At 54.8% G+C, this 27,007-nt stretch overlaps 1 protein-coding gene across 5 annotated transcripts; it reads right to left on the bottom strand.

Annotated features, from left to right (window-relative positions):
- Window positions 1-26,175, bottom strand: VWCE (von Willebrand factor C and EGF domains). Of its 5 annotated transcripts, none has more exons than XM_077861856.1 (20): window positions 25,867-26,175; window positions 21,318-21,412; window positions 21,104-21,193; window positions 20,649-20,777; window positions 18,182-18,298; window positions 15,968-16,084; window positions 14,942-15,070; window positions 13,787-14,220; window positions 13,612-13,705; window positions 12,332-12,414; window positions 10,465-10,552; window positions 9,175-9,260; window positions 7,980-8,097; window positions 7,672-7,737; window positions 6,312-6,404; window positions 5,179-5,261; window positions 4,028-4,118; window positions 3,865-3,947; window positions 3,484-3,574; window positions 1-973 (listed from the first exon to the last, which is right to left on the bottom strand). In XM_077861856.1, exons 1-20 carry the CDS (start codon window positions 25,881-25,883, stop codon window positions 372-374), a joined length of 2,706 nt encoding a protein of 901 aa, XP_077717982.1. In that variant the 5' UTR covers window positions 25,884-26,175; the 3' UTR covers window positions 1-371. The 5 variants fall into 5 exon arrangements, with proteins under 5 accessions (XP_077717982.1, XP_077717981.1, XP_077717983.1 ...); XM_077861855.1 differs by having other exon boundaries at window positions 6,312-6,408; window positions 7,652-7,737; window positions 25,867-26,174; XM_077861857.1 differs by lacking the exon at window positions 25,867-26,175 and adding an exon at window positions 24,219-24,423 and having other exon boundaries at window positions 6,312-6,408; window positions 7,652-7,737.
- Window positions 26,176-27,007: the final 832 nt, after the last annotated feature.

Below are 27,007 nucleotides of genomic sequence, written 5' to 3' on the forward strand. Positions count from 1 at the left end.
GAGACCGAGACAGCCTTTAATCAGGGAACCTCAGGGAGGGACACATGATGGCTGGTGGCACAAGCCCAGGGGAATCCTGGGTCCTCTCAGACTCCCCTCCTCTTGAGCAGGATCCTCAGTGGCCCAGACCTTCTTCAAAAGGCTGGCCGCAGTGTCCAGGGAGGATCCTGACCGTGGAGAGGGCCGATTGCCTGTTCTCACAGCACATTCCAAATGCTTCTTGGGGACAAGGCTGCATGGGGCCATGCAGAAGCGAGCCCCCTGGTGTCAACCAGCCTCATCCGCCCCAGAGCCTCCCTACCAGCCCCAGGACCGCTGGCAGTTTTCTCTGTCCGGCGTGTCCCACGCAGAGTCCTGATCTGGAGGCCTGCTTAGCTGGTGGACTCCTCCTCCCGTGAGGTCCCCGCAGCAGGCCACTGAGGGCTGGAGGTGGCCGAGGCTACAAGGGCTGCAGAGAGTCTGGCAGTGGCAGGAGAGAGTCTGCGAGGCCTGAGGAGAATGGCAGGGGTCTCTGAGGGGCTGGGGGCCCTCATGGAATGGACTGAAGCTTCAGTCAGGACAACAGCAGGTGAAGAAGGCCTTCTGGACAGTGTCTGGGCCCCAGAGAAGGAGGATGAGGGCTCTGGAGTAACAGGAGGAGGCCCAGGAGCCCCAGGAGAGACTGGAGGTAGACTGGAGGCTCGTGGAGGGATCAAAGGCCCTAATGAGGGCTGGGAGGCCCCAGGCTCCCCTGGGAATGTGCCCCTGGGTCCCAAAGGGGATGAGGGTGAGGTGTGGGCTCCTGAGGGGCTCATGGGTGAAGTCTGTGTGTCAGACAGGTTCGTCCTGAGAAGTTGGAGGACACGAAACACTGGCTTCTGAGCCAACGCTGCTGGGGTGCCCGGGCACGAGCTACAGTTGACCGGGGCCTCTGCGTCTCCACGGGGGCTCCGAGCTGCTTTGCCCACCTCCACTGCCTTTCTTTCCAGGGAATCTAGAGAGAGGCAGAGGAAACAAGATGCACAGTGGCTCTGTCAGATGGCCAAGGCGGCTCTGGGATGAGCTGCACTGGGGACAGAGGTCTCTCTGCCCTGGCCAGGACCAGCTGGCCCCTGCCTCCAGGGAACACCAGAAAGGAACCATGAGCAGAGGAAGGCAGTCCGCCAAAGTCACTCTGCTGGGCATTGGCCATGTGACCTGGCACAAGGCATGGAACTCTGCTGGGCTCCTGCGTCCTCTTCTGTAAAATGGGCATCATAAGGACCTGCAGGGCCACTCCAAGCATTGAATGAATGGTGCATGGGAATCTCAGCCTAAACCTCGATGTTAACAGGGGACTTTGGGTGATAACCAGGTGTCAGTGTGGGAGGCTCGCTGATTGTAACAAACATCCTATCTGGTGCAGGACGTTGATCACAGGGGAAGGCTGGACCTTCTGCTCACTTTTGCTGGGAATCCAAAACTGCTCTCGGAAATAAAGTCCATTGAAAAAAAAATTTCTTTTTTAAGTCTCAGCCTGGAGCTGGCACATCATTAAGGGCTTGATGCATGGGAGGAGAACAAGCAAAGGAAGAACCTAAGCAAAGAGAACACGGAGAGGGAATAAGCACAGAAGGAAGAGTACTGGAGAAAGGTATGGTCAGGAGGAGACAGAGGTTGTCAAGCCCAGGAAACCTAGAATGATTTTATATTTCTAAAATCATCCCAAGAATGGTCGCCCAATTCTGGATATACTGAAGGCACTGGATTGTACACTCCAAGCCTGTGAGTTGCATGGTATGTGAATTATACCTCAAGAAAACTGTTACTTTTATTAATTATCAAAAGGAGGGCAGCCCGGGTGGCTCAGCGGTTTAGCGCCGCCTTCAGCCCAGGGTGTGATCCTGGAGACCCGGGATCGAGTCCCACATCGGGCTCCCTGCATGGAGCCTGCTTCTCCCTCTGCCTGTGTCTCTGCCTCTCTCTCTGTGTGTCTCTCATGAATAAACAAATAAAATCTTTTTTAAAAAAGTACAAAATAGCCACAATGAAGGTAAATTATGGACATGTTAAATCAGAAAAATTAAACTCAAGACACAAAGCACAGAATTGGCAGGAGTATGAGGAGCCAGCTACATCAGGGGGAGTTTCCTGTTTCCAAGGAGCCCCATCTGGTGATGCACTGTCATGCTTAAGGAGGTCCCACACAGCTCCCAACACCCCACGACCCAGTACTCCACCTGCTAACCACAGGGCCCCAATGCAACCCATAAATATTGAAAAATAAGTTGTCTGACCCAAGATTTCTCACAGTAGGTCCATTATGGATGGAAAAAGAAGAAGCAAGAAACTACCTAAATGTCAGCTTAAAAGTTAACGGGTGAGCAAACCAGGCTAAATGGGAGCTTTTGACAACAGGTGGCCGTGGGCCTCTGTCAGTACCTCAAAACCACATGCTACAGCAGGTTGTCCACATCCTATTTATACCTCTGCCAAAAGATTAACGTGCGTGGCCACTCATGATGGAGAAAGACAAGACGAAGATGATGGTGAAGACAATGTAGGAAAAAAAAAAAAAAAGACAATGTAGGAGCTGAAAGCATCAACTTGGGGCACCTGGGTGCCTCAGTGGTTGAGCATCTGCCTTCAGTTCAGGTTGTGACCCTGGGTTCCTGGGATCGAGTCTCTCATTGGGGTCCCCACAGGGAGCCTGCTTCTCCCTCTGCCTCTGCCTCTACCTCTCTCCCTCTCTCCCTCTCTCTCTATGTGTGTGTGTGTGTGTGTGTCATGAATAAATAAATAGAATATTTAATAAATAAAAGCATCAACTCTGGGCTTAAATCTGGCTCTACTGCCCATCTGTGGTGTGACCTTGAGCAGGTCACTTCATTTCTCTGTGCCTCTGCTTCCTCATTGGGAAGACTGAGATGATAATAGGACTGGAGTTGCTGTGAAAAAGAGCCTGGCACCTAAAGAGTATTCACATATTAGCTATCACTTTTCTGCAAAGTTGATTCATTTCCTAAATTGTAATTAAAAAATAGAAGAGGAAGAAAGCAGAAGAGATTAGGAAAAGAAGTAAAGAAGGAAAAGGAGGGATCCCTGGGTGGCGCAGCGGTTTGGCGCCTGCCTTTGGCCCAGGGCGCGATCCTGGAGACCCGGGATCGAATCCCACGTTGGGCTCCCGGTGCATGGAGCCTGCTTCTCCCTCTGCCTGTGTCTCTGCCTCTCTCTCTCTCTGTGACTATCATAAATAAATAAAAATTAAAAAAAAAAAGAAGGAAAAGGAACAGCAAATAAACACACTTGTCACAGTGTGGCATCGGGAACACTGGATGAGGATGAGCAAGGCCGGGCATGGGCTTGTCCTCAATACAGGCTGGCTGTGTAATCTTGAGCAAAACCCCTTCCCTTCCTGAGCTTGGGTATCACAGTTCCAGCCCTTTATAAGTTCTAGGTTTCTGGGAAGAAGAGCAAAGTGCAAGAAGCCCGTGGAGAGGCTCCAGGACCCAGAGGCCTGCTTACCTGGGCAGGAGGAGCAGCAGTCCCCAGGGGGCTCAGAGGGGTCCAAGCAGGCCAGCTGGCAGGGGACCTTCTCACAGCTCACCTCTCCCAGCTGCGGAAGCACAAGGACACACATGAGGCAGCCCAGACCATCTCCCCTCCTGAAGCAGCGCCCCCACGCATCTCTTCCACCCACAGAAAGGTCCAGGGACAGAGGCTGAAACAGCAGGGCCACTTTAAGGAAACCACAAACCTGAAGGTGTTCTGGCAGGTATTTAACGTTGGGCAGGCAGGCGGAAGGTGGGCTTACACTGACTAAGGGGACTCAGAGTTTTGCAAAGGGACAGAAGGCAAGAAGCAGTGCCTGGCGGGGCAGCTTCTGACTTGCCAGGCCCGGCTTACCTGGCACGTGCACTGGGTACAGGGCTCATCGTCCAAGGTGAACAACTGGCCATTCACTACCTTCCTTCCCTCATAGTTGCAATCTGCAGGGCAGAGGAGACGGGGCCATGAGAGCCATGGCGTGCCCAGGAGCCTCAGATGTGGGGCAGCGGGTCCCACTCACCTCTGCACACCGGGCAGCACTCTCCGTCGGGGTGGAAGGGGTAGGTGCAGGTGATGGGGCAGTCCACGGGGGAGCAGGCCACTGAGCCCAGCTGCACGACACAGAAAACATACAAAGCCCTTTGTTCTGGGCAGCTGATGGGGCGCTTGGGAAGGGCCATCACAGAACCACCGAGTGGCCATCAGAGCCCCCATGGGTGGGGGAGATGCTCACTCAGTTAGAGGCTATCTCCTGACAGAACGCAAACCCCACAAAGCCAAGGGCCTGGCCACACCCATGCAGCGCATCTGTGAACAGGCCCCAGCCGAACAAATCCATGAATAACCCAGGAAAGGTGAGCACCGTAAACCAAGGAGAAAGAAGGAGCCTGAAGCTCCCTGAAGCAGGTGAATGAACGAGGCCACTCAGAGGCCAAGATGTTCACTCTGAATCTCTCTGATCCTATAGATCTTGTCCTCTCCACGCTGCACGCACCGCCAGCCAAGAAGCTCCACTGGCATCAAATGTCGCCAGCATGATAAGCAATAGGGACTCCCCCCCCCAACCCCATTTTCCAAATCCTGGGTGATATTAACAATCTCACATGCTTTTTCAGGCTGAGAGGCAGCCTGGCTTAGGGGCAAAAGTGCACTTCCAGGAACACAGGATTTAATTCTTGGCACTTCAGCTGACCAGTCTTGATCCTGATCTTGAAGGAATGACTTTAGCTCTCTGTGACTCAGTTTTCCGACCTTAGCAGATGGAGATGACAGTGGCACATACCTCACAGGATTCTCCTGAAGATTAACTGAGCTCTTGCAAAGACAGGGCGGAGAGCCATGCGGCACACAGCAAGAGCTCTGCGACGTGAGTACACTAAAGATTCCAGCACAGACCCTGGGCTTGAGTCCCTCATCCACACCCTCAGGGAGCACTCACACGTTAAGTTACAAGGAGCCCCCAAGATGCCCCCAGAAGCAGAGGACTTTCACCAGGCAGGTCTAAAAATATTTCTCTGGCCCTGGATAAAGATTCACCCTGAGGAGGGCTGGAGGGAGCCAACTTTCGCCGTGACCAGAGTGACCTTCCTCTTGGAGGGCTCTGGATCCAGGGGCTGGCGTCAATCCCTGGGTGGTTTCCACAGACAGGGGGTAGGTCTGGGTGGTCCGTACCAGACAAATGCAGCTTAGACACGGGTCCTGCACTGACGGGAACGTCTGGTTGTTGTAGAAGATTCTGCCCGTGTAGGTACAGCCTGCCAGAGAGAGCACGGGGGTGAGCGCCAGCCAGGCAGGTGGCTGGTGACCAGGCTCCTGCCAAGGGTGAAGGTCTGAGGGTTTTCTGCATTGCAGAGGGCAGGCCAATTGCTTCCCCAGGCAGTCATCCCGGGGGTTTAGGGAAAGGACAAAACACAGGTCTGGATTGGGTGCTGCCTTTTTTTTTTTTTCTCCCTGGATTTAGCTGAAGGATCAGTGTGTCTCCACTTCCAGGGAAGAGAGCATTTCCTTCTCTGCCCCTCACCGGGCAGGATCAAGCCAGAGGGACTAGGAGACACAGTGCCCAGGCACCACAGCCGTCCTCTCTGCTCCCCCACCCTACCCCTACTCAGCCAGTCCCCACCTTCCAGGACATTCCCCCACACCTCTCCTTTTGGCTTCCCCAAGCCCGCCAAGGCCTGATCTGAGTGCTGCCACCTTGATGACATTCATCACAGCCTAGTAAGTATGAAAGCAGGTGAGAGCACAACAGGGACATACTTCAGAACATTCGTATGTTATTCGTTAGATAGGGATACATGTTACAGGTGTGTGACATAGAGATAGAGCTACTTATTTCATGAAAAGAGATTCGGAAAACAAACCAAGAGGCTAAAAGTGATAAGGGGCCCTTTTTGAATTGTTTTTATTTTTGCTGTCTGCATGTTCTTCAATAAAATGCTACTTCTGAAATCATGAAAAAAGAGGACATTAATATAAAAAAATGAAGCGTCATTGCTATGTTCTCTCGCTGCCCACCAATTGTTTCACAGGTACGGTTCCTTTGTCACCCCGCCCAGGCTATAAGCTCAGCATATCTCTGTATCTGCTTCCAGCACCCACACAGGGCCTGCCTTGGGCAAACTGCTTTACGTCTCTGAAGCCCTCATCTGTAAAACGGGCTTGCCCTGTGCGGCAGTGGGGATGAAGCCTGTGTGGCCCATCCTCTGCATGGAGGAGCCTGGTGCAGGGTGATCCCAGATGCGCGGGGGCGGGAGGGGGGGGAGGATCCCCACCGAGGGGAGCAGGGGTGCTATGCAGAAAATCACCTGCAGAACAGTCCGGGCAACACTGTCCAGGGATCCGAATTGGGTGAGGGCAAGAGTCCACGCAGTCTGTCCTCTTACAGCTCACTGAGCCATCTGCCTGAAGGAAGAAAGAACTTCACCAAGACCCCACCTGTAACATCAGGCCCTGTGCCTCCCTGCCCCATTCCACCCTTCTAGCACCATCCCCAAGAAAGGGCAATGCTGTAAACTGGCTGAGGCTTGCCCAAAGGGCTCCATGATGTAGCTGGGAGGTTGGGGAAAGGGGTGGGAGCCTTTCATGAGAACTCCCCTATCTAAGGAGTAGGAAGGTCAGAGCGGGGTTTTGGTCTCTGTGACTTCCTGTCCCTCTCCAGCAGCAGCCAGAGCTCACCACCACCCCATCCAAATTCTTCTCTCAGCCATTCCCTGGAACCCTCGCTCACCCCAAACCTATGGAGTACAATAAAATCTTATTTTTATAGAAAGCTATTCCACCAGAAATGTCTATTTCAGAAGACAAAGGCACCACATATGGTTTCTTTCTTTCTTTTTTTTTTTTTTTTGTTCTCAAAGAATCTGAACATCGATGAAGGTTTTGTGTTGCTTTCTCATACTACGAGTTCTCTGGATCAGTCATCGAGGGGAAAGGCGGAGGATGTGCCCTCCTCCCACCTGTAACTCTGATGAAATGTTTTCAAGTTTTGCAAGGGTCTACGGCTTTTTAACAAATGCTGCATCTGGGAGACACTTGAAGGCTGTGCCTCTCGAACACCAATGTGCACACGAGTCACCCGGGATTAAAATGCAGATCCTGAGTCCAGACTCTGCGTGTCCAGCAGGCTCCAGGCATGGACCTCGTTTTGAGAAATAAAGCTCTAAGATCCAAGGGACTAAATGCTCTTCTAAAGCAGAGAAGAATGCCAACGTGTACCTAAATGATGAGCTGCAACAATAGCGTTTCTCAGTAAGTGGCTGTGTTTGCATCTGGGGCCACCTGACTCTCACACCTGTGCACCATATCCTTATCCACTTCAGATGAGCTGAGGCCACAGATTCAGGCTCGTGAAGGAAACCCTGCAGTATTGCAGGGAAGCCCTGAACCCCAGAGCCTCGGGCTGTCCTGCTCCTTCAGTTACCCATGCCTGGGGAAATCCTGCTCTTGGGACCCCTGACTCCTCACAAGCAGTGGGTCACACCCCATTCTGTACAGATGGAACCTGCCAGCATAGGAGGGAGACAAAGGGCGGGCTAAGGCAGCCCAGCTTCAGGAGCAGCAGGGATGCCTGGCCAGGAGGGCCTGGTCAGGGGTGAGGCAGGGACAGCCTGGGGGAGCAGCCGAAGGCATGCAGGTTGCCATTCACCTGGCAGATGCATAACTCACAGGGGTCACCAGGAGACCAGATCTGTCCAATCGGAAACTCAACCCCGTTGTCATCGAGAGAGCAGCCTGGCCAGGGGACAGTGAGGGAGAAAGGGCAGGTGGGCACAAGTGCCAAGGAGGCCTGGAACACCTGCCAGACCTACAGCACACCTCCCCCCACACCAAGAACAGCTGCTTCCACACGTGCCTGGTACACACAGCAGGCTCACACAGACATACGCTTACCTGCAAAACCATAAACATATACATTTGTACACCGGCACACACACACTCACAGACACACACGCACGGATGCTGGGGGCCCTCACCTGTCATGGGTGTGGACTCCCGGCAGGTAAAACAGCACTGTCCAGGGCCCAGCCACCACTCCTCGCGGGGGCAGTCCAGTTCTGGACATGGTGTGAAGGAACATTCCACCTCCCCATTCTGGAAGAGAACCGAGGGCACAGGCCAGTGAGGGCAGCTCCCCGGGCCTGGGCCATCTGAAAGCTAAAGAAGAGGCTGGCTGGCTGCTGTCCCCCTTCTAAAATGACAAAGAATCTCAAGGGAGGGGATGGAGGAAGGGGCAGGAGGAGGCCGGGAGCACGTTCTGAGATGTCCTGTCTGTTGAGCTGGGGGCCCCTGCCCACCCGGGCTGCAACTCCTACACCTCTTCCCCTCACTTCTGCAATAGCCTCCTGCTCTCTCTCACTCCAGTCTGCCCTCACTCTGCAGCCAGAGAACGTTCTCATGTACCAATGTGATCGCATGGCTCCAAACCTAAAGTCCATCAGCAGCTCTGCCAAGTCCAGAGCCCTCAGCCTGGCCGGCAAAGCCCTTCATGACTTAGTCTGAGGCAGAGACTATAGGGCCCCCTCCTCCCCAAGATCCCTTCCCCCAAGCCCTACCTCTGGTTAACAGGGACCGAGCCCTCCCGGTACCTGGACGGTTCCCTCCCGGGCACTGCACTCCCCGGGGAGCAGAGAGAATGCGTTTAACTGACGATGCCCAGCTCCCTGGCCTCTGGGCACACCCGTCTCTGCCGTGCACCTCACTCCAGGGCTCCCTTCCCTGCCTATCCTGCTTCCCTGGCCAGCTTCTCCTGAGAGCATTCAGAAAATCACTTACGTGAGAATCCTGCACTGAGCCCTGCTTCTCAGATCCCAACCCAAGCACCATCCCTGTTTACAGCCTCTTCTCTTGCCTGACGCCCACATTCTGCACCCCAGCCAGAGGGACATCTTTAGGCCCTTACAACAGGCCATGACAGAGGGAACTGGGGCTGTCCCGTGTCCAGCTGTGTCCTCAGCGCTCAGCATTGCTCCAGGCACACAGTAGATGCTCTATAAAAAGCTCTGCAGCAGGGTGACCTTCAAGGAGACTGTGGGCCGGCCTTGGTGAAGGCAGGTCCCGTTAATGCCTTTGCTGCCTCAGTGTCCCTTCTGCCACGTGGCAGCTCCTATTCTCCTGGTCAAGGCGCGCTAGGGAAGTCCTGTGCCTGGCCCCCCTCCTGCAGCCACTTACCTGGCAGACACAGGTGGTACACTCGTCACCACCCCCACTGAACACAGCTCCGTCTGCATACCACCGGCCGTGGAAATAGCATCTCACTGCAGAGGAGAAAGGGAGAGGCAGCTCAAGGGCTTTGGGCTGGGGCAGCTACAAAGAAAGGGGAACAGTGGGCAGCGGGACCCTCGGGAAGCTAACATGCTCCCACCATGCTCCACAGCTTGCCCCGCTCAAGGAGCCAACCACTCCCCTCCAAACCCTTGATGAAAACTAAGCTGTTGCTTAAAAACTGATGGAGAATGAATCACATGTAAAATAATGTCCTTAACCAAAAAAAGGGAGGGGACTCCCCAAATAACTAAAGAGTAAGAGAAAAGCAGAAATGAAAAAAGACTGCCCCAGACACCTAAGGCAAGGACTGGGACCTACGCCACCCCTGGAGGCTGGGAGGAATCAGTGAAAGCCTCTCATCTGAAGATCTCCTCTCCAACCTCACTCCAATAAAACAGCCCGAAAGCTGGCTTAGTCAGACGCCCCTGGGTTCAAATACCAGCTACACAACTCACTAGGGACAGATTTGGGGCAACATACTCAATTTCTCTAAGCCTCAGTCTTCCCATCTGTAGATCGGGGTTGATAAGAGATGATAACAGTTCCTACTTCATAGGCAGTATGTTACTATTAAAAAACGTCTTAGCTAAAAATAATATTTAAAGGTTAAGAAAAGCATTTTTTGTTTAAAGAACACCAGTTTTGTAATTAGTAGGCTTGATTTCAAGTTCTGTTCTGGTATTAACTGGGCAGTCATCCCTGACCTCAGTGAGCCTTGGTTTTGTCATCCATAAAATGGGGCTGTGAATAGTGCTCCCTCAAGGCTGAGCCACACAAATGCAGTGAGACCAAGGGCTGGCAGGCAACAGCACAGAGCCATCAGGGAACATTCATGATGATGATGAGGTCATCCCAGGAAAAGAGAACCACATTTTAAACAAAGGACAAACTCGTTAGTGGGGAAAGGGAGATGCCCTCCCAGTCTCAAGACAGAGCCATGCCAGGAGTGGACTCATAGCCCTTCCTGGCTGTGTGGAAGGGGGGGCAGGGCACTGGCTGGGCTGGGAGCCCAATCGAGCTTCCAAACAACTGTGCACATAGTAGGTGCTCACTTAAACTGGCACTTTGAAATGCTTCGCTTGATCTGAGTTTCCGAAGCAAAAATCAATCTCCTTCCTCTGCTCCACTCACCCTGCTCCCAAAATCACACCAAAAAGCAAAATCCTCCCACCCAAAGCCCGAAGAGTCACTGACCTGGAACACAAGTGCAGCAATCTGACTTCAGGGAGGTCTGACAGGGGCCGGGAGGACACTCTGGGGAGATGCAGGACACATTTCCCGCCTGAGGAGGGAGACATGGTGGTGGGTGGGGGCAGAGGTGGGGAGGAGGAGAACTAGGTCCTACACCCCATCAGCTCATTCCCTACTTCACACCATCCCTCAGGTCTCCTGTGCAACACCAACGCCTCCTAATGGAAGCCATCCCAGGGATCCCTGGGTGGCGCAGCGGTTTGGCGCCTGCCTTTGGCCCAGGGCGCGATCCTGGAGACCCGGGATCGAATCCTACGTCGGGCTCCCGGTGCATGGAGCCTGCTTCTCCCTCCGCCTGTGTCTCTGCCTCTCTCTCTCTCTGTGACTATCATAAATAAAAACAAAATAAAAAATAAAAATTAAAAAAAAGGAAGCCATCCCAGACTGCTGAATGCCACCATGGTGACACAAGGACAGTGTGCAGGGCCCCAGGCCCTAGTGTTACATCCTCCTAAAGCATAACAGAAGCTCTGGAAGGATGCCAGGGAGAGGCGAACAGAGGTTGCTCCACCACTTCCCTGTGCATCTGAGTTTTGAACCAGGTGACTCTACTGGCTATTCAAAGAATTAAATTTAAGACCAGATTTTAAGTGCACCTGGGTGGCTCAGCAGGTTAAGCATCTGCCTTCAGATCAGGTCCTGATCCCAGGGTCCTGGGATGGAGCCCTGCATTGGGCTCCCTGCTCCACAGGGAGCCTGCTTCTCCCTCTGCCTCTGCCTGCCACTCCCCATGCTTGTGCTCTCTCACTCACTCTCTCTCTCTCAAATAAATAAATAAATAAAATCTTAAAAAAAAAAAAAAAGGTAAACTTTAAAATTTAAAGTTAAGGCAAACTCCTCTCCCCCTCCCACCAGCCCCCAAGCCAGCCAGAGCTGAGCTATAGTGTTTGCTCCTTCACTAATGAGTCCTGAGATTCTGGCCAATGTTCGTCGCTCACTGAGCCTCGGTCTCCCTATCTGTGTGATGAGCTGGAAACGACCCTTCCATCGGGGATTGCTGAAGATACGGGCCACAACAGGATCCATGAAAGTGCTCAGCCACTGCACATGGGCCCCCATGTGTGGCACCCAAGGGGACCTCGGTACAGGGCGGCGCTTGCTGTCTATGTGCCCTACCCCCTGTCCTGCGGCCTCTGCTGTCACCACCAGGCCAGTGACGGTCAGAGGACGGCAGTGAGGAGTGGTGGACAGAGCCCAGGCCATGGACGCAGACAGACCCCGGCTCACATCCCAGCTCATGCCTTTGTCTTTTCATCTGTAGAAGGGGCCAGGAAAGCTGACCCAGAGGAGCTGCCAGGAGCCTCGGGTGAGGCAACAGAAGAAAAGCCCCGAGCCCTGAGCCTGGAACTCGCCAAGTACTCCTAGTCGAATCTGTGTGACAGCACCTGGCAGTGTCCGGAACACAGTAGGTGCTTAATAACTATTCTTAGAGAAACGAATTTGCCTACAGCAAAATAATCCTCTTAATAAGCTGAGTGTGGTAACAAGCCTCCTCCCTCCCAAATGTGGATACCTTTGTGCTGGCAAGTATTTTGCCTGGAGAGGAAAACAGCCTCCCTGGTGGGAAGTTTCCGAGGGAGTTTCATCCCCTCCCCTTCCTCGATGGATGGATCCTGTTTGCCTGCTGGCTCCTGGCTCCTCAGACCCCCACGCCTTTAAATGTGACAGGTTCCGACCAAAATGCACAACCTGGGAACTCTCCCTCCATTTGACAAGCTCACCTTTAACATCGGATGTTTCCCTCTTCCTCTAAAACCCCCAGATGGTTAGGAAAATACCCGCAAGGCCTTGAGGCTCTTGTGATGCTCACCAGGCAGACACAGACAGTGCAGTTCTCGTTGGGAGGGGAAAACACGTCCCCTTCGGCTCGAATGACGCCACTATGAAAACAGCCTTTGAAAGACAAACAGGAGTGGAGGCCTTAGACATCTTCAAAGTAGAGGAAGCCTGAGGTCTCATTACTCTTCCAGGCATAATGTACCTAGAATCTTCTCTCACCGGCCTGGATGCCCAGGAGTGGCAGATCTAGAAACCCAGGACTGTGTGGTCCTAGGACCCCTGGAGAAGTAAGCAGGAGATACCCACAGAAGATGGCCTAGGAGAGGGTCCCATTCATGTCTGTAAACCCAGAACTCTATTGAGAACATGGCATTTTATTCCCATAAGGCAGGAAGGCCAGTCAGGCATGCCTGGGTTCCAAGCCCCGGTCTGTCCATTCCGTTACCTGAGTGACCTTGGGTATGTCACTTAACCTCTATGGACTCAGTTGTTTTTATTGTGAAATGGAAACACCACCATGTGCCCTTCAGGGACCTTGGGAAGATCCACAGCCTCAGATGTAAGGTGCCCAGGCATTCACATTCAGGGCTCAGGACATAGTGGGAACATGGTAAAAGGTCATGATTATCATTAAGTCTATTCTCATTCTAACCCTTTGGGAGATGTCTTTGCTGCTGCTCCACCTGCAGCAGCCTCAGCATCTTATCACCAGGAGCTTCAGAGAACACAGAAGTTTAGGCCCCTTCCCAGATCTACTGAATGGGAAGCTGTGTCTTAATAAGATCCCAGGGATTCCTGTGAAGAGCAAGTTTTGAGAAGCTCTATCCAAGGACTCGTTAAGATGCAGGGTCTTTATTGTAAGCAGATTATGGGAGTAAATTGGAAAGGGGGACAGAATTTACAAAGAACGACTCCTCTGGCTGTAGGAGGGGAGATGGGGGAGGGGACGGGGACCACTGGGTTGATCTGGAGAAACTCAACGAATGAATGAATGAATGAAGCTCAAAGAGAACCCACAGATGATGAAAAGTTCCCCTGAGGGATATCACAGCATAGACCAGTGGTTCTCAAAGTGTGGTTCCTGGACCAAGACATCAGCATCACCTGGGATCTTGTTAGAAATACAAATTCCCAGGCCCTGCCCATACCTGATAAATCAGAAGCTCTGGGGGTGAGGCCCAGGAATTACCCTTCAGGTGATTCTAATGTACCCCACAACTGGAGGACAGTCTTTCAGCCACAGAAGGACTAGGGAAGGGAAGAAGTAGGACCCTGTGGGGAACTCACAGCCTTCCCCAGACCAGCTCCCACCTGCACACGACGGACAGCACCCCCCATCTTCAGAGGGAATCGGGTGGGAGCAAGCAGCTTCACACGTCACCTTTTCACAGGTCACCTCCCCATTCTGCAAGCAGAAGCAGGAGTTCCAGCCATCACAAGGCCCTGGATGCCAGACCAGGGCACCCCCAGGGTCTCTCCCACCTACCTGGCACCAGCACTGGAAACACCCAGGCTCTGTCCAGTGGCTCCCCGATTCATACATGGCTCCCAGGTGCCAGCAGGCAGAGGACCTTGGTGCCATCTGTGTGGCTGCTAGGCCCCTGGGCAAGGACGGGGTCACCTCCTGTAGTTGTGAGGGAGGCCCGAGGGTCCCCGGGAGGGAGGCACTAGGTATAGGGATAGGCACCAGGGTGGCCAGCAGCTGAGTTGGGGCAGAGGACAAGGACGTGAATGGTACAGGGGTGGGAGAAGGCAGGCTGGTGGTCCTGACCCCAGTTCGGGGCCCCGGAGCCCCAGAAGGGGGACTGTGTCCAGGGAAGAGGGCAGGCCGGCCTGCCTCTGGGAGCAGCAGAAGCATCTTGGGTGGGTGCTGCAGGGGCTGCAGGATGGCCGATGGGGCCAGAGCGGCTTTCGAAAAAGCTGAAACAGAAGCACAGGTGTCTCTTGAGGGAGGCAGTGGAGGCAGGAGGCAAGACAGGGGTGGGGGCGGGGGGGGTGTCTGAACAAAGCTCCTCTACCACCAGTCACTGAACGTCTCTGGGCCAGTTTCTTCAGCAGCAAAACGGGTCTAATACCACCTGTTCGACCCAAGACCGCAGGGAGGGCCACAGTGATGATCACACAAGGTGGATGGAACAACACACAAGAGCCAGCCCAGTGACAGTTGGGAGTAGGTCCCCTGCTCCCCACCCAGAGGTGGCTTCCCAGGAGGGGATGCTAAGGCCTGGGATGAAGGAACAGCCTGGGGAAAGCTTGCCATGAACTAGAAAGAACACGTTCAGTATCTAGATGACCTTACATGCATGTTAATAGGCACACCACTGAGGTATGGCAGTGAGCTGACACGGCACTGTCCAGTGTCCCTGGGAGCCCAGGTTCCTAGGACTCCTGCCAGTCACATGCTCCTCTATCGTTTGTTTTTCCTTTTTACCATTTGAAAGAAAACAAAAGGGTCAGGGAAACAGTAAAATGACAAAGGATGACGAATGGATAAAAAAAGTGGAAGCGGAAGTGAGGACGTGATGAGTTGGAAATAACAAGATGACCTGAAAAAGAACCGATGGAAAAGGAAGAAGGCGGGAGTGGGCACAGGGTGGGCGGGGGTGGGGCCAGGGGCCAGGACGGCAGGCTGGTTGCTCACCTTCACAGGACACGCGGTCAGCTCGGAGCCTGAAGCCAGGTCGGCAGGTACACAAGAAGCTGCCCACGGTGTTATGGCAGGAGTGGTGACACACTCGCCTTTCCAGGGGCCTCCGACACTCGTTTACATCTGTAGGAGAGCTTCGCTGCCAACAGCTGCCTTGTTGGGGCTGCCGACCCCTTTTTCCTCCATCCCCGAGCCCAGAAGCCTGGGGCAGTCTCCTCGCCATGTTCTCATAGGGTCCATCCCTGCCTCAGGGTATGGGACGTGACTCAGATGTCTAAGAGGGGCTGAAATCTGCGGCTGGTTCCCTTGGAAGGTTCATACACCCAGTTGGCATTTAACGGATGCACCAGGGACGCATCTCCCAGCACTACTAAGGGCTGGTTACCTGCTGGCTGGTGGGGATGAGCCCTGCTGGGAATCTCACCTCCAAACCTTCCACCTTCCCACGTGTAAGTAGGGGATAGTGTGGCCCCCTCTGAAAAAGAGTCTCAAGAATCACTGCACTAGTCAACGTAGACTGTGGAACAAATACCAAACTCCGCCAGAACAAGGTCTGTTTTCAGGCCCATGGGACCCCCACCTTCAACTCATGAGCCAAGCTTAAGCCAAACATGCCAATCCCTTTCTGGAAATTTCTGCTAATGGGCTAAGAAAACAGGGGTCTCCTTCTAAACCAGAGGAACCAAGACATAACATGCTTTATTTACCAAGGGGAGCAAAGGCAGCCAAGAAAATGGGTGAGCAGAGAGGAATCCTTGGGGTGTATCTGGGAGAGGGGTAGAAGAGAAACATAACAGGATGAAAGTGGCATGTGGCCAGGAAAAGTCCAAGACAGGGTCTCACACGAGGAGCCACGCCAACCCCAGGGAAAGGCAGGCTCTGAGCAAAGGCTCAAGTGCTTACAGGCTCCAGGCGGCCAGGAGGTCCGGACCGCTGGCCTTTCCCTGTCCCTGGGCTCGCCCTGCCCATCTTTCTGATGGGCAGCCTCAGTATGAAGACAACAGGGTCCCCCCACCTTACCTACACAGGAATGCTGGTTGCCATGGAGATGGAAGCCAGGTCTACAGGAACACCTGTAGCTGCCTACGCTGTTTTTGCATCTCTGCTGACAGGGGGTCCCAAGGCATTCGTCAGTGTCTGCAAGGGACCAGGGCAAGACTGCAGCTCATTTCCCCATGGAGCGTCAGAGCTGTGTGCTCCCCTCTTCTTCTGTTGCCATCCCTCCCACTCGGGGCTGTGGGGGACCCTCCTAGGCCCTCTGTTTCTCACCACCCACATTCGGCATATTAACGAAATCCTCCCTGGACCAGCCCTCTTCTCTCCATCCTCACTGTCCTACCCCAGCCTGGGCTTCCTTTGCCTCTCTGATCTGGAGAAGAAAAAGGGCCTGGAGCCTCTCCTTGCGCTCCTCCCAAGCCGTCCACTACACTGCATCCGGGATATTCCGACCAAACACCCAGGCCACTCTCTGCTCTCGCAGACGCCAATGCCACCCCACAGCTCACAAGCCCTGGGCAGCCTTTCCCACATCCTTCCCTCTCCCTCACCTTTGTCCAGCCATCTTGCAAATGCACCATGTCCTTGTGGGCCTCCCTCTTTGCCCATGTTCTTTTGTCTGCCCAGAATGCCTGTCCGTCTTGTCTGGGGGGAAGACTCTTATACCTCAAAACTCAGCTTGCATAGCACCTCCTCTGTCAAAGCTTCCCCATGCCACTGTTTGAAATCGTGAAAAACTGGAAATAATCTCTATGTCCATCAACAAGAGAAGACTCAGTACACTATGGGATATTTGTGCTGCAGAGCACCAGGCGGCATTTTAAAAAGAGCAAGGGCAGGTCTGTTTGCCCTGATACGGAGAGATCCCCATATCAGCTCCATTGCTGAGAAGAAGATAGCAAGCAGAGGATCAACTGGATTCAAACCCCCAACTCTAACATGCTCTTGGGCAAGTTACTTAATTTCTTTAATCAGGAAAGTGGAAATAAACAGTAGCAGTCTCACAAGATCAGCCTGAGAATGAAATGAGAACATGCACGTAAAGTGGTCGGCGCGATGCAACTGTCAGCTACTCATCCTGTCTCTGTGAGTACGTACGTGTGTATGGACGCATCGTGGGGACAGGCAAGGAGGGCATGCATCAGAGCAGTAATAACCAGGTGCTGGGTGAATATGTTCAAGTCCTAACCCCTAATGTGATGGAGGGGGGGAGCCTTTGGGCAGTGATTGGGTTTGTTTATTTATTTATTAGTGATTCGGTTTAGATGACGTCATGAAGGGGGATCCCGCATAATGGGAGTAGCGCCCTTATAAGAACAGCCATCAGAGCTTGCTCTCTCTCCCCTGGAAAACACAGCAAGGAGGCGACTGTCCACAAGCCAGGAAGGGGGGGCCTGAAAGAGAATGGCCTGGCACCTTGACCTCGGACTTTTGGGACTCCAGAACCATTAGAATAAATTCTGTTGTGTAACTGGCCCATTCTGTGGGATTCTGTGATAGCAGCCCAAGCAAACTAAGATACCAGGCTTGGAGAGCAGGGTTGGAGCGCAGGAGTGGCAGAAAGGGTCTTGGAGGTAGCAACTTTTAAAATGTATTTTACAATTTATGACTATTTCAAACAATAGAAAATAATACCAGTTTCATAGGGAATCTTTTTCCTTATCTGCCTTAAGAGAGAATGTTTCCTCTGTAAGTAAAAGTCATCTTTAAGGGATAGGTAATTATATTAAAAGATCTCCCTCATCCTCCTCACTCAGGAGCAGACTCCTTCTCTTCCCCAGGCTCCCCCAGCATTTACCCCTCACCCCAACCTAATTCTGCCCTCCCCACCAGACCCAGGCAGCTCAGCCACGGGGGCAGGTGGAGCTAATGAAGGCAGCAGGTGATGGACTGCAGCAGGCATATCTCTTCCATGGAACCTCCCTCACCTCAGTGGCCTCCTCCATCCTGTCCTTGGCTCTCCCCTCAGCATCTCTGGCTGTATCCCTCCACCCTGCAGCACCAGTTCAGAGCAGGGGCTGGACATGCCAGGATTCGAGATGACTCCAGTGCCTCCTCCTGGGATGGCCTTGGGTGAGCCCCAGTTTCCCAGTCAGTAAAGTACGGATGATAACAGTATTGCCCACAGAGGACCATGAAATGCAGTAATGCATGGAGTGCACCTGTTGGGCTGGGTGGGGCCACGCCTTCGACTCAGAGCCTGGCCGTGGTGGCATTACCTGTCTCTGGGCCACTCACCTTGGCAGCTGTGGCGGTCGGCAGCCAGCTGCATGCCTGGCCCACACTCACACACAAACCCGCCTTCCGTGTTCACGCACTGGCCCTCGCAAGAGGAGCTTAAGCATTCATCAATGTCTGGGAAGAGAGAAAACATCCTTGCACAGACCAGTCTGCATGTGGTTGGGTTCAGGGGGAAAAAAACTGACCCCACAAGGACGCTGTTTCAGGAGAAGCCTACCTTCAGCAGGGTGGAAACCACGCCGCCCCACAACACACACACACACACCCCGAGGAAGACCAGGCACCACTGGGAAAGTCATTGGCTATGAGTGAACGACCAGATAGCAGAGGTTGAGGGCTGGGCTCCTTTGTGACCCACAGAGACTGGAGGACAGAGAATAGCTAAGACAGAACCATTTCCAATGGCCCCACCACAGGGCAACCCTAGAAGGGCAGAGGAGAGTGAGCAGGAGGGCTGATCCAATCCCATTAAATGTTTATTGAGCACCACTTGTATGTGGCAGATCTGGAGGGGTGCCGCGGAGGACACAAATGTGACCAAGGCATGGCACAGACCCTCCAGCTGGCTACGGTCTGCTAACATTAAAAGCCATGGCACACGCCCAGATGCTGGAGCCCCACCAGGTGATACATGCCCCACCGGGAAATGCCTGGCCCCAGAAGCTGGAGAACAGATGGGCAGAGGACCACGAGGCAGCAGAAGGAGGGCCACCAGCAGAGAGAGCCTGAGGAGCTTCCTCCTGCCGGCCTGGGCAGTGAGAGGCTGAAGCAGTGGGTTGAGGTTCAGCTGTAGAGTGCCAAGGAGGCCCCAAGGCTTCTGCCCAGGGCAGGGGGACCAGATCCAAGTAGTCCTTTGGGGAAGTTCAGGCCTGTGGGGTGAGGAGTGCCAGGGACAGAACTCCCCACCCCTGGCTTCATGGCATCCCCTCTCTAGGAGCCACAGCAGGTCTTAAGGACCTACATAATCTATGCCACCCACTGCAGTCTGCATCTGAGTCTCCCACCCCCGGCCCCGTGCCTGCCGGACACCTCCATCCTCCCCACTTGCTCTCCTCACAGCCAGCCCCTGGGGACCACATGAATGGCCTCTAGAAAGCCCACCCTGACTAAACCCCATCTCACTGGGATCCCTTGTGATGGTGGCCAGTGCCCTCCACCCCCGCCCCTGCCTGGTGCTAACTTTGACATCATTCTCTGGCTCTTCCAGGTCCAATTTGCCTCTGCAACAAGAAGTGTGTGCAGGAAGTGCTCCCTAGCAAACACATTCATGGGAGGATGACTGCTTCAGCCTTCCCGAAGAGGATGTGGCAATGGGCCCCGAGCACTAAGACTCCTCAGTGAGACCCTTGACCCAGCGGTTCTCCTTCTGGGAATGATGGGAGAGGCCCACGAAAAGCCTCTTTACTGCAGCGTTACTTGTCGTAGTGAAGCATCGCGGAGAACCTACACAATGGACAGCAAGTTACAGCAACCACACACACGGCCGCTAAAAATTACGTTGTGAGGACTGTTCCCCACCCACAATATAAAGTGAGAAAAAGGATGGACAAAAACTTTACGTAAGGTATAATTCCAATTTATGAAACACACAGATCTACACGCCACACACACACACACACACACACACACTCACAAACACATATACATCCAGGGAAAAAAGCAAAAGAAACGACTTCATTTTAGTAAAATATCTCTGAGTAGGGGCTTTGGGGATATGTCTGTTTTTACCTTCTACCCTTCTTTTATACTTTCCAAATGTTCCAAAGTAAGTTATTTTTTACTTTCATATTTGGGGAAGAAACATTATTTATACAAAGTCAAAACTCAAAAAAAAGAGAAAAGAAAGAAGAAAAGAAAAGAAAAGAAAAGAAAAAAAAGAAAAGAAAAGAAAAGAAAAAAGGAAAGAAAAAGAAAGGCTTTCTTTCAGCTCTCTAGAAAGATACGCAAGAAACTGGTCCCAGTGGCTGCCTCTGAGAAGGCAACAGATCTGCCTGTGAGAACGCTTTTAAAATCACAAATAGCACCGTTACAAAATAATTATTGAGGTTGGCTTTCCTGGTCTTTCAAATACCAGGGTCCCAAGGGAACGTTCCGTGGTGAGCCCAGTCTCCAAGTCCTGGTTCCCTGCCCCTCTGTGGGTCTGGCTCCCCGCACTTCACTGGTTACGGCCCCATTAGGGGGTTATCCTGACTTGTCTCCCCTCTCGCCTGTTCAGGAGCAGGGATGGACAACAGCAGGAACCAAGCCACCACTCGTCACCCCAGCCCCTTGCTCCATTCCTGGCTCATAGCAGAAGGGACCTGTTTCTTGTGTTGGCCTGCCTCCCTGCCCACGCTCCAACCAGAGCTCGGCCTCGCTCAGCCTGGCCTGGCATCTCTCTGGAGGCTGTACTGGCGGGAGGGATGGAAGATGAGACAGGATGCCCACTCGCCTTGCAAACCCACACCACGCCCAGGTCTCTCACCTGTACACCTGATGCCGACAGCTGTCTCTGTCATGGAGAAGCCCACAGGGCACACTCGGGCCACCTCCTGACAGCCGCCATGGTTACAGGTAAGGTCACAGCCATACTCGCCACAGGGTCCATGGACTTCTACAATGGATCACATCCATGAGCGCACACCCTCACCGCAGTGCCAGCTGCCCCCACCTCACGGGGCTCCTCCTAAATTCTGTTGGTAAGGTGGCTCTGGAGGGAAAGACTGGAACTTAAATCCAGCTGTGCCACTTGCTAGCCATGTAACCCTAGGTGAGCCACTAACTTGTGTGCCTCAGTTTCCTCATCTGTAAAATGGAGATGAGAAGGCCTACCAAGTGGGTTGTTGGAAGATGATATTCTGAAACAAAAGCCCTGAGCCTGGAACATAGTCTCAGTGTCAAAAGAGTATTTCCCACCAGCCACGGCCCACCCCCAGTTACCTGGGCAGGTGGCTCCTTGCTCTCCATCCTGGCAGGAACAGACATTGGGAGCAATGCAGATGCCACTCCCGCAGCCAAAGGAGCAGAGGGCTGAGAGGAGAAACGCAGGTGAGGGAGTGGGGGGCCGGGGACCCCAATCTGCCCTACATAGGCCAGCCCAGGGAGCGAGCACCCTGCTGTGGAGGATGTCTGGGGCACAGGGACAGGCACTTACGAAGGGTACAGTGCCCACTGCCCATGGAGGGTGCCCAGCCAGGGCAGCAGCCACTCCCGAAGCCCGAGAGGCAGACGTGGGGGCCCAGCCGGCGTCTACAAGAGAGGAGAGAGCACTTTCCAGATTTCTGTGCTGGCTGAGGGACTGGTCTGCCATGCAGTGAAAGCCTCCCAGCTAGTCAGTAAGTCAGTCAACAGTTCTTGAGACCTGCCAGAGGAGCAATGGGGAGTACCCCTCTCCCCCTGCCGCCAAAATGACCCAGATGGTCTCTCCTGGAGGCAAGACAAAGACAAAGGTAGGAGAGAAGAGACACCAGCTTCCGACAGACACCACATGAACACAGAGCAGCAGCTCCCTCTATCAGGAAGGTCCTTCCTCAGAAATGTACCCAGCTCAGGGCACCCAGCTCAGTGGTTGAGCGTCTGCCTTTGGCTCAGGGCATGATCCCAGGTCCTAGGATCGAGTCCCACGTCTGGCTCCCCACAGGGAGCCTGCTTCTCCCTCTGCTTGTGTCTGTGCCTCTTTCTCTCTCTGTGTCTCTCATGAATAAGTAAATAAAAACTTAAAAAGGAAGGAAGGAAGGAAGGAAGGAAGGAAGGAAGGAAGGAAGGAAGGAAGGAAGGAAGGAAGGAAGGAAGGAAGGAAGGAACCCAGGCCACTTGCTCCTTTACCTGGGTCTCTCTGCCCATGCACCTTCTCGGAGAGATCTATCTCACCCACCCTTAGAAGGGTAAGGTTTAGTCTTCTCCATAAGAAGAAGTACTTCCTGGGACATTCAAGTGCTTATCAATTTGCTGATTCATTCATTGTCTGTCCCCCCTCTCATCCTCTGAGGACCAGGGCTTCATCTCTTTGGTCCACTTCAGTGTCAAGAGGAGTGCCTGGCACATAGTAGGGGCTCACTAGACGGCCGTGGAGGGAAGGGCTGAGAAAGGAAGCCCGGAGAAGAGACAGAGGAGGAAGGCAGCCCCAGAGATAGCATCCCCAGGTGACATCTCTGGGGTGGGGGTGAGGGTGCCAGGAAAGGGGAGCCGGGTGAGGCGCGGCAGGCAGAAGGGCCGTGAACAAGCCTCCCTAGCCTGAAGGGACGCTGGGCAGATGAAGGACCAGGTGGTAACAAGACAGTGTGACTGGTGCCCCAGTGGGCCAGGCTTTGGGGTCGTGAGGAGGGCCAGGGGAGGTTTCCTGGCAGGACGGAGTCTGGGCCGAGATGGGCGGGAGGACAGGGCAAGCCCTGGGGGCGGAGGGAGGGGGCGGGTGCTGGAGGCAGAGGGAGCAGGTGCACGTGCTGGAGGGGCCGGCGGTGCCTGGCGCTGGTCCCGCGGGCTGGGCAGGGAGGGGGGTCCGGCCGGGTTTCAGCGGGGCATCCTGGCGCGGGGCGAGGAAGGCCCTCCCGAGGGCGGCTGGCCCCGCCCGGGCTGTCCCCCCCCCCCCGGCCGGCGGCCCGTGCAGCGCCCACCTGGCGGCAGGTGCACAGCGGGGCCCGGCCTGGAGGGCGGAGGCGCCCGCGGCGCTCGGGGGACGCTGTGGGGCGTGGCCGGTGCTCTGGGAGGGGACCCCGGGCGCGGCGCGGTGCCGGCGCCTCCAGGGGACTTTTCCTTCTCTGACGTCGTCGCGGAGGGAGGGAGGGAGGCAGCGGAGGGGCCGCCCGGGGGGGGGGGGGATGCTCCCGGCAGGCGCCGTCGCCCACTGGCCCTGCTGCGGCGGCTCGGCGGCGGCTGGGGGCCCGGCGTCCTGCGGCCACCTCGGGGCTCGGGCTCGGGCTCGGGCTCGGGCTCGGGGCCGCGGTGCCATCGGGGCGGCGGGCGGAGGGGCGGAGGGGCGGCCCGGCTGCAGCGGCCCCAGGCGCGTCCCCGGCGGCGGAGCTGCCCCTGCGCGCCCCCAGGCGGCGGCCGCCCCGAGGGTCCCGCAGACACGCGCCCGGCCGCGGCGGGGAGGCTCCCGGGGCGCGGCGCCAATCGGGAGGGAGCACGGGCCGCCCCGCCCGCCCCGCCCCGCCCCCGCCCCCGCCCCCCGCGCAGGCCGGAGCCCGGGCATGACCCGCCGAGACCCGCGGCGCAAGGTCCACAGCCGGGCCCGACGCCCCCCCGCCCCCGCCCTCGGCCCCCGCAGCGCCCTGGGCCCCCGCAGCGCCCCGCGGAGGGACGGGACGGGCCGGCCCGGACTCACCTCTCGGCCGCGAGCCGCCCGGGCGGCGGCCTCCCTCCGTGGCTGCGGCCCGGGGCCCCCGGCAGGAGCAGCGCGAGGCAGGCGGCGCGGAGGACCAGGGCGGCCCACATGGCGGGCGGCGGCCCCGCTGGGCTGCGCTCGGGCGCCCGGGGAGGGGCAGGGCGGGGGCCCGGCGCCGCGGAGCGAGACCAGGAGCGGCGCCGCTCGCCGGCCGCGGCCTCTGGACGAGCGCGGAGCCCGGGGCGGGGGCAAAGATCAGGGACCCCTGGGGGCGGGGCCTCACCCGGGCCCACACCCCGGCCCCGCTCCGCTCGGCGGCCTGGGAGGGCTGCGGGCGCCGGACCGAGGCCAGGGCCGGGCCGAGACGCGGGGCTCCCCGAGCGGGCGGGGGCGGGGGCGGGGGCGGGGGCGGGCGCCGAGGCCGGGCGCGGGGCACGGCTGCCCGGGAAGGCGGAGGCAGCGCCGCGCCCCGGTCCACCTGCCCCCGGCCAGAGGACGCCGGCGACGCCCGGGCCCGGAGGCGCCCCTTCGCCCCCTTCCGCGGCTGCCCCGGGCCGGGCCGCAGCCAGAGACCGGCGGGCGGGGAGCGGGCAGCGGAGGGAAAGCGGACCTTCCAGCGGGAGGAGGCAGCGAGGACGCCCAGACCCCTCTGCCCCGGGCAGGAGGCCCCCGGCCCCCCAGATCCCGCCACCCAAGCTTCCGCTCTCACACTTCCAGGGACGAGGAGCTCACCTGCCGAAGGGGGGCCCAAGCCAGTTTTGCGCGACTACATTTGCTAGGAGGCGCTTTCTCTCCCGGCTAAACAATTCCAGTTCCTTTGGTTCTGCCTCTGCAGCTGCCCTCCCACCCCACCGGCTGCCTTAAGCTGTCACTGGGATCCCCAACACTGGTGACCACAAGTGACCGCGGTGCACCAACAACGGCCTGGGCCTTCGTCTCCTCCCATTCCTTGCAGATACCAAATGTTTATTAACACAGCCCAATAGGACTTGGCTTTTCCGGCAACCGCATGATGCTGGTGGTTCATAGCGGTTTCCATTAGTGGTGTTTCTGGCTGTCAGGCTTTCACGTTGTTGCTCTTGTTTCCTGAACTCAAGCTGCTAAACCAATCTCCCTACCTGAACCCGTGCGCTTCAGTTTTCCCAGATGTTCAGATTTAGGCCCATTATCTCACCTTCTTAGTGTTTTTTTTTAAGATTTTTATTTATTCACTCATGAGAAACACAGGGAGGGAGAGAGAGAGAGAGAGGCAGAGACACAGGCAGAGGGAAAAGCAGGCTCCACGCAGGGAGCCCAATGCAGGACTCTATCCCGGGTCTTCAGGATCACGCCCTGGGCTAAAGGCGGCGCTAAACCACTGAGCCAAACGGGCTGCCCTCACCTTGTTAGTCTTGATCCATCTTCAAATCTAAGCAACAAATTCTCAGCAACTAGGTCACCAAAATATTCTGTATTGTAAGATGAATGCAACTTTCATATTAATGTTCATCCCAAGGGATCTCTGGATGGCTCAGCGGTTTAGCACCTGCCTTCGGCCCAGGGTTCACGTGATCCTGGAGTCCTGGAATCAAGTCCCACATCAGGCTCCCTGCATGGAGCCTGCTTCTCTCTGCCTGTGTCTCTGCCTCTCCCTCTCTCTCTGTGTCTCTCATGAATAAATAAAAATCCAAAAAAAAAAAAAATGTCCATCCTGAGTCCTAAGGACCCTCAGGATCCTACAGCAACTTTCCTTTTTGCCTCAGACATCCAAAGGTGCACTTTCTCTCTGCACCATTCATACCGCATTCCTCGCTGTTACTTAAAAAGTGTTTCAGTATCCACATAGTCTGGAATCTAACCCTGAATTATTCAAGAATAGGGCTAAACATAAAGGCCTTCCTTCACTTGAGCCCACGAAATCTACCACGCCAGTGCCCTTTATCATGCCTACCTAGGCCACCACTCAGTGTCAAACAGGTGCTCCTTCCCAGTCCTGGAAGCTACCCACAAATGCTCGACACAATTACACAGGACTAAAAGTCCCTTTTACACACCTGTCACACCTTGCACCATCTTTTCACACACTCCAACACACCCCAGCTACCTCCTCCCTGAACCCCACAACTCTCTGCCGTGGCCTCCAGTCCCGTCTCTGGCTCACCCCAGAACTATGGCAGGGTTTGCTCCACACTGGCCGGTGAGCACCTGGATAGTGGAGATGCAGCTCTGTGCTTGAAGAAAATCCTCATTTTCCCCTCAAGAGGAGCTCAGGGTATTTAAGACTTAGTAAATTTCTACTGGTCAATTTCAAAAACAAACAAACAAACAAAAAAACAACTTTCTAAATAGTCTCTGGCATTTCTTTCCTTTCCCTGGTTCATTTTGACCTGATGGCACTCACCTTGCTCCTCTTACCATCAGTTTGCTCCTTTTGCTTGCTGTTTGCTTTCTTTTTCTTGGCTTTTGGTTTGTTAGACCTTGAGGCTTCTCAGAGTTTGAACTCTGACAGCATCTAACTTAATATTATTCATCTTCAAGAACTAGTTTAGGCGTATGCCCTGGTTATATATAGTTCCTCCGCGTTTCTTCCCCGCTTCTGTGGCCTGTGGCTTCTCCATAACAAAAGGGACCCTCCGCTGAGGGCGGAGGATCCAAGTTGTTGTTGGCTGTAGAAAGGAGGCCTCTGGCTTCTGACCCTTCCAAATGGTCATGTGATGAGTCAGTGTTTCTATTATTCTCCCAAAGGTCCACTCGTGCAGAGGCCTGGAGTGAGTAGCTCATCAGCGCCTACATGGAAAGGAGCCATTCCAGCTGGCTGTAGCAAAGCTCCAAGGGCAACCTTTCACCCCCGGAGAGGTGATTAACGGTTTTTAAGAGAGGATGTGGGAATGTGGCAGAATGTCAGTTTCCAGAGGATTGCTGGAATTCAATCCTGACTGAATATACTCAAGATTATAGGAAACAAACAAACTGCAAGGAAGGACTCTATGGCTCCCAAAGCCCAGGCTGAAGCCACGGATAGTAATAACCTTCTACTCACTGAGGTCTCCATGCTGCAGGTCGGACCACAAAAAAGCACCAGAATAATCATCCTACCACATGCTCTTTCTGATCTTAGCACCTTATAGTCAATCCTCCAACTAGGATTAACATTTTAAAATAATCACAATGTGGAGACTGTTCGTTGCTTTGCTGCCTCATTAAAGTTGGTCTCTGGCATGGGGGCGAGCCTTTTCAATTCAAACCATGACTTGAAGAATTCAAATCACAGTATTGAGTTTCAAGTTCAAACTGTGGTTTTTGAGAGATGCTGAGGATTTTTTCCCCTTAAGACCCTTAGCTCCCACCCTCAGAAATTCCAGAAAAGGGGGAAAGAACAGTAATGAAACACAAGGAATAAAAAATAAAATAAATACAAGGAACGCTTCTAAGGAAGGAAGCTTATTCCAGAAGACCCCCAAAGCAGAGGTGCTTCCTTGCCCTTTCTCCTTTAAGCTAGAATCTCTCTCTCTCAAAACCACAGTTTGAACTTGAAACCACAA

The sequence above is a fragment of the Canis aureus genome, chromosome 21 (assembly GCF_053574225.1).
Source record: "Canis aureus isolate CA01 chromosome 21, VMU_Caureus_v.1.0, whole genome shotgun sequence".
Lineage (NCBI taxonomy): Eukaryota > Metazoa > Chordata > Mammalia > Carnivora > Canidae > Canis > Canis aureus.